We start from the raw sequence: 16551 nt of genomic DNA on the forward strand, positions 1-16551 counted from the left end.
TTTAAAGGTTATAATGGACAACAACATTCATACCTAGGAGTAGGCACACATATCATTATGCTTGTGTAACGTGAGACTAAAATCTAATGTTTTGGGGAACATGCAAAGTAAGGCACCTTACACAGGCTGAACAATATCCCCACTTAAAAAAAAAAACATTCTTCAGAAGCAATGGAGAAGGTGTTGAAGTTGAATTGAGATTCATGAGGAAGTCTGTAGTTTGTACCGCATACCTGAAAAACGCCAACTTCTAATTCCAGCCGCCACAAACAGTAGAGGAAATCCCAGAAGAAGTGACCGGGCCTGAGGCAGCTGTTGCTGGATTCCCAGTGACACCACACTGCCAGTATGAGGGATTCTAAGCGCCTCCAACACGAAGTAATATTTTAAGGCAGAATCAAGTCTCAACCTTAATGTGGACATGCATCAAAAATGTAGCAGCAGATGCATTTTTGCTGCTCAAATTGCGTGACGTGTGAACGTAGCATAAGACATCCAATCTACCTAAACGCGATGCACCACAACAATACAAGTTACTCCTGGAGGGAAATCTGTTTGGGTGCAAAGAAATTGGTGGAAGCTAACCTTCAGACAAGACATTGAGCTTAAACATACAACACAGGCAAAATAGTGGGATTGTGTGAATGTGACTGGATGCCTGTGAATGTTTTGTTTTTTTTGTCCGGTTGAGTGGGACATTCGGGTTTACATACCCTCCCAGTTAAAAAAAAATTAATTCACACTAGTAATTCAAATACAGTAGCACAAAACTGGAAAAAAAGCATTTAATAAATGATGATTTAGTAAAATAAAATGTTGATTTTGAATTTTTCATAGTAAACTGTCCCAAACAAATGAAAGTTCCATGCTCCTGAACAGTGAACCAACGTACCTGTCAAAAGGTGCAGAAGTCTGAACAGTACAGAAAACATCTTATTTCACTGATTGCCTCAGTGTTGCTCAGCAATATTTCAGTTCAGGAGCTCCATCAGGCTTTTTTACTTGTTTTATTTTTTATATATATACATATGTATTTAGTAGGGCTGCAACTAATGATTATTTTGCAAATCGATTAATCTGGTGATAATTTTTTTCCATTAATGGATTTATAATCAGATAACAAAAAGTTCCTTAAAGCTACAGTGTGTAATAATTACAGGCATATAAAGTCAGAAATTTAATATATTATACATAACTATGTTATTTATCATCACCTATGAGCTCAGCCTTTTAACCATAATATTTGCGCTGCCTTAGAATTCGTTATTTATAATTACATAGGAGCGGGTCTCGCAGCCATGGAGGCTGACATCTTTGCGCTACGGCAAGCGCAGAGGCAACAAACTAGCGATTGCGAGATCTCCCATGACGCTCAAAAATAACTACGGCAAGTTGAGAGAGATGAACTGAGACGGTACTGAACAGTAGATGGCAGTATTATGCCTGAGAAGCGTTTAGTCTGCCTGAAACCAAAGAAGAAGAAGAAGCAGGTATACTGCGCATCAGTAACAAGAAAGCTGAACAAGAGGGAAGGCCTGTGATGAATTGGATTTGCATGTGGATGGTCGTTTGGTGCATGGCGCGTGTTTTGAAGCTGCTTATGGAGAAATGTCCTGGGCCGTGAGTAGTGAGGAAACAGGAAGCGATTCTTGTGGGATGGAAGAGGGAAATAGTGACAATGAAGGTTGGAAGATAGCAACACCAAAAAATGAGAAAAAGCGGAAAAAACAGAGATCAGTTCAAGGGGAATCTAGTTCAGAACAATCCAGTGATGATTATTCCATACATTCCACAGCACAACAAAATGAATTCAAAGTCATATTCAAAGTCGTTAATCAGGCAGACTCTTTTACAAATTGGAATCCGGTTCACTTAACAAAAACCATCAATAAACTTGTCGGAGAAGTCAAAGGTGCCAGAATTCTGTACAGTGGAGACCTGCTAATTAACTGCAGAGACAGCGCCCAGCAAGGCAAAGCAATACGGATCAACAAAATTGACGGGATAAGAGTTCAGTGCAGCTTAATGGAGAACAAAAAGATCAGCAGGGGAGTCATTGGAGGAGTTCCTCTAAAAATTTCTGAAAAAGAGATTCTGGAAAACATAAGCGGTGCAAAAGTAAAAGAAGTAAAACGGTTAAAAACAACAAGAAACGGAGAAAGATCTGACAGTTTATCTGTGCTAATTAAATTCGAAGAAGAGCAATTACCAAGCAAAGTATTCATCGGTTACATAAGCTATAATGTCAAAATCTACAATCCTCCACCATTGAGATGTTTCAAATGCCAAAAATTCGGTCACATTGCAGCAGTTTGTAAAGGGAAACAGAGGTGTGGAAGGTGTGCAGGAGAACATGAGTACGGAAAATGTGGAAAAGAAGCTAAAATAAAATGCTGTAATTGTGGTGGAGAACATACTGCTGCTTATCGCGGCTGTGAAGCAAGCAAAAGGTCTGAGGAAATTAAAAAAATGAAATTTGAGCTCGGAATAACCTACGCTGAAGCTGCAAAAAGGATCCCATCTCAGTCAGAAAAACCCAAACCTACAGTTCAACACACGGCAAATTCCAAACCTCTAGAGAAATCTCTAAAAATTGATGAAGACTCACTTATTGTTAAAAAGACAAATTTTGTTCTTTTCATGGTAGAAGTGATTAACTGTACTGCACAGACAACAAAAAAAAACGGAAAAAATCAAAATAATAGTGAAGGCTGCAGAAAAATACCTGGACATTAAAGATTTGAACTGGGAGATGGTTGGAAGTATGATGGGAGGACCGATGGGACCATCAGAAACTGGCAGAGTTACGATGACCTAGAGTAAATTAAAATTATATGGGCAAATGTGATTTAGTATTATGTTGGTTTAAGTTACACAGGTTTTTTTTTTTTTTTTTTTTTTTTTTTTTTTTTTTTTTTTTTTTTTTTTTTTGGGGGGGGTGAATCGTTTCCTGTTTTCTTGCTTTACTCCATATCAGTTGGTGGCGGTAATGCACAATTCACAAGTCTGCCAACCGCCATAAAATCCCATAAGAAGAAGAAGAAGAAGAAAGCTGAACAAAGGCGGCAGGCGTGAGTGACTTTGCAAACTGTTTGGCACTGTGTGGCCAAACATCAGACGAATGGAGGATCATGCCTACTCTGTATCACAACGAAAAGCGGCGGACACCGAACCCCCGTCATCTAAGAAGCGGAAACACGACGAGAATAAACGCAAGCGTGACAAGAAACGACAAAAAACACGGATCAACATTGGCACGGCATTTACACGATGGAAGTCACTGATGGAGGAAAAAGGTTTTCAAAGTGACGCTCAAGTTGCCAGTTTTCTCTTGGACAGGTAATTAATCCTACACACACAATTGTCTAATATCACTGCAGTTTTTGGAGTACAGGATGCTCAGACCTGTCTAAAACAATAACATGCTGCGGCGTGATGATGCTGTTCCTCTCCAGTATACTTATTCAGCAACGTCCCTGACGTTTCATAGGTAATGATTCAGTAATTTTCTGTAAAATAATTTTCTGGATATATACCTCGGTTACTTCTCTCCGGCTCCTTTGGAGATCTTCAAGCGTTTCCTCCTCTGCTCTCACCCCGCTGGCACCCCTCTCTCGCCTGGCCCTAGCTGCACGGCCTCCCTGCCTTCGCCCTCGTCCTCTCCCTCTTCCTCGCGTTGTAACCCCCGTGCCACCAAAATGACTTGGACTCTGTAAACGGGGAATATATATTCTTCCAGCGAACACAATCTCGCTGTTAAACTAATGACTACAATTAGTAGTCTGTTTATATCACCATGCAAAGCAGCTCACCAAAACGTCACAACGATGTAGAAAAAATAACGGGTATATTTATTATCTTAAGTCTACATGAAATCTATACCCTACTCAGACTAATGAAATACTATCTGTAAAATTATCTATGTAAACAAACCTCATCACTTGAGAGGGTAGGTGATGCGGACGTCGTGGAAGAAATTTTGTCCCGTAACGCTCGCCGTACTGTTGGGGGGGAGAAGCGGTGGGGGGGGAGATGTTCATGTTGCTGCGGTCTGCAGTCTGACCGCTAGATGTCGCTGAAAATTACACACTGTAGCTTTAAAGTAGATTTTTTACAAAATTATCCAGGTAAAACTAAAACTTTTAGACTTGTGGAGTTCTGTAAAGAATATTTTAACTAACAGAAGTTTTTGTTATCTTAAATGCAAAATGTTTACTTTTTTTTTTTTTTTTTACAATCCTGGTATAATTACTGCTCTTAGTGGCTCGCTCTGTCAGCTAAAGGCATGTTTGGGAGTCTCTATACTCTGGCTAACCATTAATGGATTACTAAATTAGTTTACAATTATTTCAATAATCGATTAATCAGGATTAATCTGATGAGTTGTTTCAGCCCTAGTTTTTACATATTTTTTATTCAAAACCAGTATAATTTCCGTTTTTATCAATTTCATTTGTTATTGCTTTTGTCAATTTCAATTTATTTTACTGACAACAGATTTTTCTCTGTCTTTAAGGGAAGGGTATGTAAATTTTATAGCACAACTCTATATAGCCGTGAATAAGATTGTGTAATCTTCATACTTTTTACTTTTGGTATCTGCACATACATGTTAATATTTAGTACTTCTTCTTTTGTTGTGGGATTTTTTGAGTATAAAACAAAAAACAGAAACATGAGACAGGAGAAATGTATCACAAATAATCCCAATGAAATACAGTTTTGGCAAAGTTTGTAATGTGAAAAAAATGCTAAAATAAGAACATTTATTCAAGGCACTTTTTATCAGTAGATATACATTTTTCCTGATGAGTTGTTCAAGAAATTGCTTTAAATTTATCCCTTCTATTGTTGCACCCCTTGCACTTGCAGTATCTGGTTCTCACAAAGGTAGTCGCAACTGTTTTTTTTTTTTTTATATATATATAAAGCCCTTAAAAAACAAATTGACGTAAGGTGCTCAAACTTTGAGTCTTTGTCCCATTTACAACCCATAGGAATGAATGAAGTAAAGCTGGAAATGAAAGAGAGGATGACTGGTAACATGGAAACTAGGCACTTTGTCACCACTGCATGTGGTGATTTGGCTTCAAGCTGTTTATTGCTTTCTCTCCTGTTTTGGTCAAATCTGCTGATAAAAAGCCAGCTAACCGAATACATCGCAACATTTAAAAAATTTGGCAAAGGCCTCCTGGCAAACACCTTCTTATAAGAACAGCAACAAAGACTGATGTGCCAGTTACCAACTCCCTCTCACCCACCCCCACAACTACAGTGTGACGCTCAGCTTAGCTTAGCCCGGAGCCGTGTTATGAGCCGAACCCCACTGCAAAGCATCCATCACTGAGGATCAAGCTCAGGCTTAAGCAAATGGATGACAAGGGATAGGAGGCAGTCGGCAGCTAATACTAGTTCACTGTATCGCATTGATTTTCCCTGCCGTGGAGAACCCTGTCAATAACAAGCTGCAACATGAAAGGAAAGCATCCTGGCCACTCTATATTAAACATTTTATCTGGTGGTGGTTGTGCTCTGGATGACAAAGAAAGCCTGTGTTTATGTGCAGCGGGAATCAAAATTAATATTGTGTTATTTAAGGCAAAATGTTGCAATATGTTGCAATTGGTTTTAAAGTATCTTAGCATAATTAAGATAGCATTATCATCTCTTTTTTTTGTGATTACTCAAGATTATTTAGATTGGAGATGATTTTCCCCAGCAGTCATGTAGTAGCAGCTGAGTTCCCTCTGTGATCTAAATGCTCTTTGATTATGTCATTTATTTGATTGCAGTTTGTGACCCAAGCCCAGAAAACAAAATCAAGTTGGCTCACACTTGTATCTGCGATTTTTTTGTTTTTTTTGTTGCTTCCCCATCTCTTGCTCCCACTATCTTGGTCTCTCATGCACACGCATTTGTGGCAAGTGACTATTCCATTTAGAGAACTGTCAGAATATACCCTGTGAGCACATCAGGCTGTTCCTATCCTCTGTCAGCTCCAGCCGAGGCTGTGCGGGGGTATGTCAGAAATGTGCAGGGATAGATAAAACCTGTGGAGCCAAACAGCTTTGTTTCATTCATTTTCTGTCTCTCTCCCATCTTGCCTTCCTTCCCTTCTCCATCTTCTTCCTCCATCCTTCCCTTCCCTCGCCTTGCGCAGGCTGTGAATACCCTGCATCTGAGAAATCAGACCAGACTGACTCACAGGGCTCTGTGAGCCAGTGCCACCGAGGCTGCCAAAGCATGCTGGTGCCAAGCTGTCCCACCATGCACAGAACCAGACCCACGCTGCTGCTGCTGCCGCCACTGCTGCTGCCTCTGCTGCTGATCCAGGGTCTGCTCCTCCACCTCGCCGACGCTCAAAGTAAGTGGACCGTATGCCTTCGGGTGGGGTGGGGCTGGGGCTGGGGGTGAGGGGGTGGGCCGCTGGTTTGGATGTTCTGTTTCCCAAAAAAACACAAACACAAAGAATCACTAAAATGCACTCAAACATTTCCACTGTGTTTTTAAATGAAAATATTCCAGGTATAAAGCTATAGAAACCATCTTACACCCGCCAGACAAATAATCGACTCTAGAATGTCTTGAAATTTCGTTACTGGGTAAAATTTTATCATGTGCATCAAAATGTCTGTATCCCTATACCTTATAAATCTATTCTGAAAGATGCACTAAATATACCATAATGATCAAGAAAAGGTAGTTTTGTACATTTGCATTCACACACTTTGCTATTGTAAATGTGGTTCATTCATTCTGATCTATATTTAACAAACTGGTGTTAACAACGTCACTGTTGCCAGAGTGTATCGGAGCGTAACCAAAACAACAAAGTAAGATGACTCAAAGACCAAACCATTTCAAATGAACAATGTGCCAAAAGAACAAAAAAAAATTAAATGCCATAGGAAATCCCAAATAGCACTATTATTCAGACACAAACTAAGTTTAGAAACAACTAGTGTTGTAGTCAAGACCCCACCAACAGAGACCAAGGAGTACCAAGAACAAAACAAGGCAAATCCCTTTAGTGGTTGAGACCAAGACAAGATCAAGACATTAAGAGGCCAAGAACAAGACAATACCAAGAACATGTAAGGTCTTGGTCTGTCTTTCTCTCAACCTCTAAAGGTCTTGACCTTATCTCGGTACTCCTTGTTCTCGGTTGGTGTGGTCTTGATTATAACACTAGAAACAACAAAACCTTTTCTAGATCTCTGAATAATCAGAGAAGTACCTCGGTCAGACAGAGAACCTTATTAATATATAAGAGCTTCTCTACCTTCAAGTAGAAAAAGTCAACCGTTGATTATACACTCTGCCAAACATGCCTTAGAGGTTGGATAGTCAGAAAGGAGCAACTTTTTACTCAAATATGCATGGCATACTATTTTCATGAAAACATAGGGGAAAAAAAAAAGGTGATGAACGTTACCTGTGATAGAGGGCAGCCCTGTCGGAGTCCCAACATGCCCTGGGAACAGGTCTGACTTAATCAATGCAATGCAGACAAAACTGCTGCTCCACAGGGTACCATGAGGGACATGGTCCCAGTGGTCCAAGTCGACAAAACACATGTAGCCTGTCGGGCAAAGTCCTAAGCAACATAGGGCAGCCTGCAGAGATAGTAGAGCTGGTCCAATGTTCCATAACCAGGATGAAAAATCACACCAATCCTTCTGAAACCGAGGTTCGACCATCAGCCAAACTCTCCTCTCCAGGACCCTGGCAAACCACTCCAGCCAGGAATAGCTTTCAGGATCTTCTTGGTGCAAACCAAAAGTGTAAACAACTGCTGAACAGTTTTTGAGGAGCTCATTATACTCCAAATCACACTGCCTTTCAATGTTTTTTGTCATAACACCACCAAATATGAAGAAGAGAGATTACTTGTTGCCCTTATTCTAGATTAACATTAGGAGGACCTATAGAAAAAAAGTTTGGGATATTTGGTTTTGCATATTAGTTAACTGTTGGCTCATTCGGCAGGGCAATTACTCAAAGAAGCTGATATTAGCTGGTTAGAAAGTCACAGTCTCTCCTTTACTAGCCATCATGCAGTTGGTTACAGACATATTCATTGTTAATTCAAAATGAAATTAATGAAGGTGATGTGTAGTCCTTTTTTATTTTAAACACCTTGATTGGCTTTGTTATTCTCACACAATTAGAGAGAAGTGTTTTGCTTTAACTCCATACAGACATAAAAAGCTCTTGCCTTTTTCTAGTACTTCAGTAAAAGGACTTAAAACCATATAAGTTGTGTGTGCCGGTGACGAAGTGGTTAGCACACACGACCCATGTACAGAGACCTTAGTCCTTGACGTGGCCAACCCGGGTTCGAATTCAACCTTTGGTCCTTTGCCGCATTTCTCTCCCCCTCTCTCATGCCTCCCTTTCCTGTCAGCCTACTGTCAGAAAAACGAGCCACTAGTGCAGTAAAAACTAAAAAAAAAAAACATATAAGTTGTAGACAGAACATTTTACTTTTGCAACTGGGTAAAACTAAATCCTCCACCAGCAAATCCCTATTATAAAGTATAGTTTTTTAGGAGAGCAATTAAAAAATATTTTATTTTATAGGATGTTGATAATTATTAGAGGAGCATTGTAGAAAGTAATTGCCTAAAGAAAAAATTTGCTAATACCTCTACACCATCTTAGATAGTAGGGCGGGAAATGCTCATTATATGTGCTTCTCTCTTTAACCTAATCTATATTTCACACTGACCAAAGTTTTCATCTCACTGAAGCTTAAAATATGTTCCTGTTCTCTTTCTCTAAAACCCCCATTTATTTTTATTTTTTTTTTGTTCGACCTGAGCCAAGAATATCACACTGAGAAAATTTCTGAATTGAGTTACTCTACATCAGACACCTGCTCAGTGATGTGTGACAACAGTTTTCAAACCTCATTGAGCTTTGGTCCTACACCAAAGATCCCCCAACACCCCCCCCATTCCACATCCTCATCCTCCTTTTTTTTCAACAGGGAGATCCATGAATCATTAGCTCCATAGTGAGATGAATAAAAAATTTGATTGCTCCCTTTTGCAATGAGTGAAATCCCCCCCTCGGTTCGGCCGAATGTCTCCAACTGACTGAAGGGATCATACACCCAAGGTCATATACAACAGAGCTACACAAAGTGAAATTGATGGGTGAAATTTTCAACTTTGTGCTTGAGAAATGTTCCCTGCAATCTGTTCAAATGGGATTTATTTTTCCTCTCCCCTTTCTTCCTGCTACATATGTTCCTCAGCAGGATAGGGAAAAGCTAAGTGTTACCAAGTATCCCTTGTTTTATGTTCTGAAGAGAGGATTTACAGATAGGCTCTTGTTCATGGGAACTTTCTTAACAAAATCCTATCCTTTTATATTGCAAAAGGTTAATTCTAACTGGTCCACTTGAGACAGTTCAATCATGTTCTTGAACACAGGTACATGACTTGCCATCCAGTACCTTGGCATGGAGACTACTTGTACCAAGATTTGGATGTTGTAAAATAACTCTAGTCGAGGAGTTTTCACACAATATAATTTAATCAAACTAAGATGATGTTTGTGTGATATGAGAGTTAAAGCATTTGGGAATGACCACAATTCTGCTTAAAAGGGGTAGGTTTCAAAAAATTGTAGAATAAGTGTAGAGTGTATAGGTGTGAACCATCTGCTGATTTGATAGTTAAAACTCTTTGTGGCCTTCAGGTTAGCTCACAGCTTCGTAGAATGGCCCTTGCCAGCTGCATCTAAGCCATTCAGGGTATAAAGCATGCAGCCACTGGGTCCTCGTGCAGTAAGGAGGTATGCTTTGGGATGAGGAATTAATTTTGGCTTGCCCTGACAAAGTCTTGTATTTATCGGGAGAATTGCTCTCACCTCAATCTGTTACTTGTATTTTCCATTTCTGGTCACCTTTGAGATAATCTAGAGCAGAAACTGCATGCAAGGACTCTGTTTCCAACTTCAGTGTCTGACCTCACCAATGTGCATGTGAATGATGGTTAAACAAATCCATAAAAATACTCTTAAACCTTCTGGAAAGCCTGTTCTAGACAATAGTAGCAGCCAAGGGCCTGCTGACCTTACATTTACATCTATGGATTTAGGTTAGGGCTGGGCGATAATTCAATAACGATATATATCGATAGACGTGTGGCGCAATAGAAAAAAAGAGGGTCGATAAAAGTTCGATAAAAAAGAAACGCAGTTTTCCTTCCTTCTCATTGTAGCCTAGCATGTAGGTTTATGCTAGTCACTGCTTCCTCCCAACCAATCACAATCGCAGACCCAGGCACGACGCCACCAAGCGCCGCCCTCTTAAACCACAACACAGAGCACATGAAGATGCAGCAAGGAGAGGCGGAGGAAATTGTTTCAAAGAAAGGTTTTTGTAATTCGGCAGTCTGGCAGTATTTCGGTCACGGCAAGTCGGACCAAAAACAAACCACAGTCATCTAGAAAATGTGTCGGGAACCAGTGAAAACCAGTCTGATAACGAAACCAACTTTTTTTTTATCATCTCAGCCGCTCACAGCCGCAGGAGTACGAGCTGTGTAGGCCCCGACGCGGCTCTCCTCCGAGGAATCTTCGGAAAATATATATATATTTTCAGTTCTGGGCAGTTTCCCACGTAGTTCTAACAATTGAGATAAAAATGCTGAGGGGCCAGAAACTTCAAAGTAATAACTCAGGTTAAAGCAGAAAACGGGGGCGGCGGCGGCGGTGGGGGGGCATTTATTTATTTGTTATATTTATTTTGGTCACTTTTCTGGTCACTTAAGTTTATTCTTTGTCAGTATTTAATAACATAACTCAGGTCTCTTAAGTTATTTTTCTTTAAAACAATTCTGTTATGGTTAAAAAAGTTGGTTAAATAAAGATTTAATTCGAAGTCTGCGTTTGTGTTTTTTATTAAAATTCAATCATTTAGCAATATTATAAAAAGTCCAGGCAGAGCTGCACATAAAATATGGTTTCAAATCTTTTCAATAATTATCGATATCAATCAATATGCATTTTTTTTTATCGATAAGCTTTTTTTCTATATCGCCCAGCCCTAATTTAGGTTGTTATACCACTCAAGTTTCTATATGTGCAAGGAACATGACCAAGTACATGTGGCAACATGTATACATATATTACATTATATTATATCCCAGTTTAAATTGACATTACAGCTGCTTGCTTTCAGACATTCCTTTGCTGCATATGAGCCTAACTGTAACAGAAAAGCTGCACAACTGTACTTGGCACCAACCCTAGAAAAAACTCCCCAAAAACCTGCAGCTAATTTCCTTCCTTAAGCTGTCTGACCGCCTGCAGCTGCCGTTACCCCCACATTCTGCTTTAAACAGCTGCACTGGGTTACAGTTTCCATGCCAAGACAAACATTTCATGAGTGGAGTCGTTGCAGGGACTGTCTGTCTGTGAGTAAAGGGATGTTGGAGTAGGGTCATGAGGGTGAGGTGTGTGGGTCCTGTCTGAAACACCTTCATTAGCCAAAGATATGTCTGGTAATGAAGAAAATTGGTAGATTTACTTTTAGTCTCTAGTTGCTGTTATTGTGCTTCCTGATCTCCCAGGATTTGTAGCTTTCTTCTTTCGTTTTTCTTCCCAAATACTTTCATGCCAGTTTACTCCTTTTTTCTTTGTGTTTTTTTTTTCTTTGTAGCTCCTGTTTTTTCCTGCCTGCTTCTTTGTTTTCCTAATTTGTTCCTTGTTCAGCTGTTTTGGATGCCCCGCCATAGCCCCGATCCAGCAGCTTACAAGAGCATTCATTTCCTCAGCTGTTCCACTGCATAATCATATCCAGCCCAGATGAGTTGAGGCTTTCTCTTTATGTGTGAAGGACCATGATGCTCTGAAATTTGACAGTGTGTCTAAAGGGAAACAGTGCCAGGTCCATTTGGGGGTGAGTAACCCTGGAGGCAGAATCTGCCTGCGCCACAGATGGCCCAATCCTCACTGCAGTTTTCATCTTTCAGCTCTCTTTAGAAAATGGCTAAATACTTATTCAGTGATTATTTTGAAAAATGACTCCAGCAATATTTGGGAAAAAAGTAAACATACTCCAACTTTTAACTGTTAAATCTTTACATAAAAAAAAAATGTATTCAAGGTGGGAATGGACTAACGTGTTCTCAAAAAGCCTGTGTAACTAATTACCTCCAGAAGTTACCTTATAACTAAAAGAAAATATGAACACGTAATTTATCTTTATTATAAATCCATTTGCACTCTGTAGACATTAGATGTTTCTTAGAAAACTTGTGAATTATTGAACTCCAAAGAGGTTGTAAAACTTTATTCAAAGTATTAAACATCTCACATAGCAATGCAACCCATCGTGATATTATGGAAAGAGTCTGGCACAACTCAGAGAAATGAATACAAAGAAATACATTTTGACCTAAAGCACAGTAATCAGAAAATAATCAGAAAAAAAAAGTAATATTAACTCTGGCTGAACTACAGGGATCTACCACTCTGGATGGCAAATCTGTTTATTATAAATTGTTCACAACTCTGGCTTTTATAGAAAAGTGGCAAGAAGATAATTGCTGCTAATATGAATCCCTACACATGTATGTAGTGTGCAAAAAGCCAAACAGACTTGTTGAAAAGGATTCTATAAACAACAGCTTTAACATGCATCTTGGTACCCCATGCTGTTGCAAGCGGTCACCTCTAACTTGTTGTGAACGAAGCCAAAGGGTTGTTGGTTCAAGCCCCCGGCTCCGGATTTCAGGGTTGTTGTGTCCTTTGGCAAAAAAACTTCACCCGCATTTCCTACTGAGCAGGTCAGACAGCCTGGTGGTGCCTGTGTATGGAAGCCTCGCTTCTGTCAGTGAGCCCCCTGTCAGCTGGGATGGTAGTGTGTGCAGGAATGATTGAACGTTGTGTTTTGGTCAAGTCTCTTCAATTGAAAAACATCTACATAAGTACAGACCATTCGCTATTTACAATTACCCGTTAGCTTTTGTTTGCTTCTTGTGGCAGGATCCCTTCCAACTCCCAGCCCCTGGAGTGACCCCTTGCCAATTTTTTTTACTTTGACTCCACCCTTACAATGAATTACAGGGTCAGATGAGGAGATGACGCTTCTGTTTAGATCTTAATGTCCACAAATAATGACAGAATATTTTAGTACAAATATTGATGTTTAAAAAGGAATTGTAGGGGACCAACCAAGGGTCCATCAAGGAGAATAGGAACATTTTGAATGGCTACTACTGTACGTTTGTAATGTGTTTCTTTATGTTCACCTGGAAACCCCAGAAGCATAATGGTGGGATCATTCGGTTGTGGAGATACTATTCTTCTATAAGAATATGGAAACGGGCCTGTATGGCATCGTATGAGAACCAAAATCATGGATGGATCTCTCCTCATGTGAAAATTATTACCTCAGTTTGTATATATTTGGAAAAAATAAAAATGAAGTTTATTTAGTTGGAAAAAATATGGCACATCGACATACTGATCAGTTCTAATTATCTTATCCAACACTCTGATGGTTTCATAGTCACCTGGTGAAGTGATGTAAATCTGTGTGTCGCCGGCACAGTTATGCTAACTGATCTTGTTGTTTGCTATGTTGTTTGATAGGAGGGGCCCCAGAATGGAGTATTGAGGAACCCTGCATGTTATTTAAAGTTCCCTACTGACACATAGAAGTCTCTGTCCTTCAGGTAGAATTTAAACCAGGCCAGTGCAGTACCTGAAAGGTCCTCCCAATTTTTCAGATGCTATAATAAAATCCAGTGATCAACAGTATGATTAATGTAGGACTGAAACAATCAAGTTATTCATTATTACTTGATTATGGCAATGATAATAATTGGTGATTGTTCTTTGATTTGCTCAAAGAACAACCACATCAAAGCAGTAATTAAGCCAAACGAGTAGAAAATGCATATGTATAGATTTTGCATTCAAGATCAATTTTCTTTGTCTTTGAATATGTTGTATCCAGAACTCAAGTGGTTTCGTTTTATCAACTGGTTCAACTTCTGTCTCCTATGACACCTGTTTGCTATCTTAATTTTAACGGATTAATCGTAAAGACTTTAAACAGATTCATTGATAAGCAAATCAATTGTTAGTTGCAGACTTATGTAGGTGCTTGTAGACTGAGATGAAAAAAAAAAAAACTTATAATGTAATATTTCTGGGAGGCACTGCACATTTTATTGTCAAAAAAAGTGACACTTGCTAGGGAATCTTGCAAAGTGGTCATTTTTCACCAAACACGTTTAGGGAGTTGTGTTCGATTAGTTGTCTCTGAAAAAATTGTGTCTCTTTGGCTATTTCTCTCTTACTCTTTACCTTTTTCTCTTCTTTACAATTGTTCTTCTCTCTGTTCTCTGCTCTTGAGTTGTGGCATGTTTAATCTGTGTGGCAAATTGGGCTTGGCAATGGTTTGAAAGAGAAGCATAATTGTCTCAGTTGGGCTGAGAGGAACAAGCATAAACGAGGCAACATACAATTTATTCCTTTCAGTGTGAAGCAATGCCAGGAAGAATCTTTTCAGATGACTGTGGAGGTGTTGAACAATAGAAAAGGGTCATATTGCATTTTCTATACATCCTGTGCATATCACCAAACCATTGATTTAGCCTGTGATGGACCATTTCTGTTTGGGATCCAAGTGAGTTTCTTTAACATGGCAAATGGGTATTGACAGACTCTCCCAGCCTCTCTAACCTTGTCACCTCATCTCGGTCTCTTTCTTTTCATGAAAAAATCTGAGCAGAACATGACCCCCCCCCCCCCCCCCCCCCCCCCCCCCCAGCATCCACACTTGCCTGATGTATTAGCAAGCAGTTCTTTAGCGCCAGCAATCAAAGAAGGACCACATAGGATGAAATCAGCAGATCTTCTATCAATGTTCTCTTTATGTGCCACAGGGTGCAATAGGCAGAACAGAACAGTGTGACAGCAGGATTTTTTGCATGTTACATCCACAAAAAGAATTAAGACAAATCTGTCTATATTTCATTACTGGATCTTTTTTATAATTGCATACTCATACTTATCTTTTTGGGGGAGGGATGTGCATTTGACAAACCAATTAGTCATACACTTACTAAAAGATAAATAAATAAATAAATAAATAAAATGCCACTAAAACAAACTATTTATATTATGTGCAAAAAAAACATTTAATGCACTTGATTATTTTTGATAATATGCTGTAAAAAAAGTTTGACATTTTACAGGTCAGGGGTTTTACAAAGCAGGTTTAACAAACTCAGACCAAAATCCTTAAGTCTGATTAAACTAGTTTTCACAACAGCTGCTGTCAGTTAGTTTAATCAACTCTGAGTAGGTCCGCTCAGAATTGCAAAACAAGTTTGAAAAGCCATTATCAGTGGAGCAGCAATTTTACCAATCACCATGACAATAGGTGAAATTGTTTCACACCACTGTAACTGTAGATTTTAATTTAGAAATGACAGAGCAAGGATTTATGGAAGGCCGTTTGAGCATTTATAAAAATAAAAAAAAACATTGATCCATATGTAGATAACGAAAATAGGATTATTTCTGGTCAAAATCACACTGACTTTAATAATAGATTTTCTAGATTACATTTTTACAGTAGAAACTTAATTTCATAAAGTGAAAAAAAGAATATTTTAATGGTAAGATTTAAATTTTATATACCTAAAAACGTTAAGTGGCTGTTTGGACATTTATCAGCTTGACTAAATATGTATTTCTGATATCTGAAATATGTTTCTATAGGATCAAAATAATACAAATTATGTTTAGTGATCATTCAGATTACTGAATGATTACTGCAGATCTGAAGTTAATTTCTAGAAATCCAGAATGTTTATTTTCGATACAAAAAATGTCATTTTGCTTAAAAAGTTCACTTTAACAAGGAACACCTGTATTTCATATATCAAAAACTCTAATAAATATTTAAATGCCCTGCCTAGGACTTAAACGATTAATTAGATTAATCGTAATTAATAGATTATTGAAAAAGTCATCAACTATTTCATTAATTCATTCGATGTAAGCTGGAGTTTAGACTCTAAAACATGCCTTTAGCTGACAGAGCATCCAAGTTACAGCAGTAATCATACCAAAATTGTGAATAAATATATAAATATTGTGCATTTAATATTAGGAAAATAAAGTTTTTCTCCTGTAAATATACTCTAGCCAGAACTCCACAAGTCAAAAAGTTTTAGTTTCACCTGGTTTAATTCTGTATAAAAATCTTCTTTTAAGAACCTTTCACAATCTGTTTGTAAATCTATAAAATAATTGACAGATGAAATGATTATAAAAATGACCATTAATTGCAACCTTAAAGGGATAGTTCGGTATTTTTGACATGAATCTGTATGGCATCCCGATCACCAGCGGCATGCAATCACACTGACTTACCCCTGGCAGCGTCCTGTGAGCAGAGTTATCGTCCAGTTTTGGTCAAGCCGAAAGTAGTCCTGCAGGTTTTTAGGAACAGCGAAATAAAACTTTTCTCTTCCCAAAACATTATGTGTCCAAAAGAGTGATATTTTCGCATCC

General features: G+C 38.7%; 1 protein-coding gene across 48 annotated transcripts in view; it reads left to right on the forward strand.

Annotated features, from left to right (window-relative positions):
* LOC119771469 (receptor-type tyrosine-protein phosphatase delta-like) overlaps window positions 1–16551 on the forward strand; it is a 601694-nt gene that overhangs the window by 449422 nt on the left and 135721 nt on the right. For all 48 annotated transcript variants that reach the window (XM_038267465.1, XM_038267464.1, XM_038267466.1 and 45 more), the window contains one exon: window positions 6161–6364. In XM_038267465.1, coding sequence (XP_038123393.1) covers window positions 6244–6364 — 121 coding nt within the window. In that variant the 5' untranslated portion in view covers window positions 6161–6243. The remainder of the gene's footprint in view (window positions 1–6160; window positions 6365–16551) is intronic.

The sequence above is a fragment of the Cyprinodon tularosa genome, unplaced genomic scaffold (assembly GCF_016077235.1).
Source record: "Cyprinodon tularosa strain WSP-4 unplaced genomic scaffold, ASM1607723v1 ctg674, whole genome shotgun sequence".
Lineage (NCBI taxonomy): Eukaryota > Metazoa > Chordata > Actinopteri > Cyprinodontiformes > Cyprinodontidae > Cyprinodon > Cyprinodon tularosa.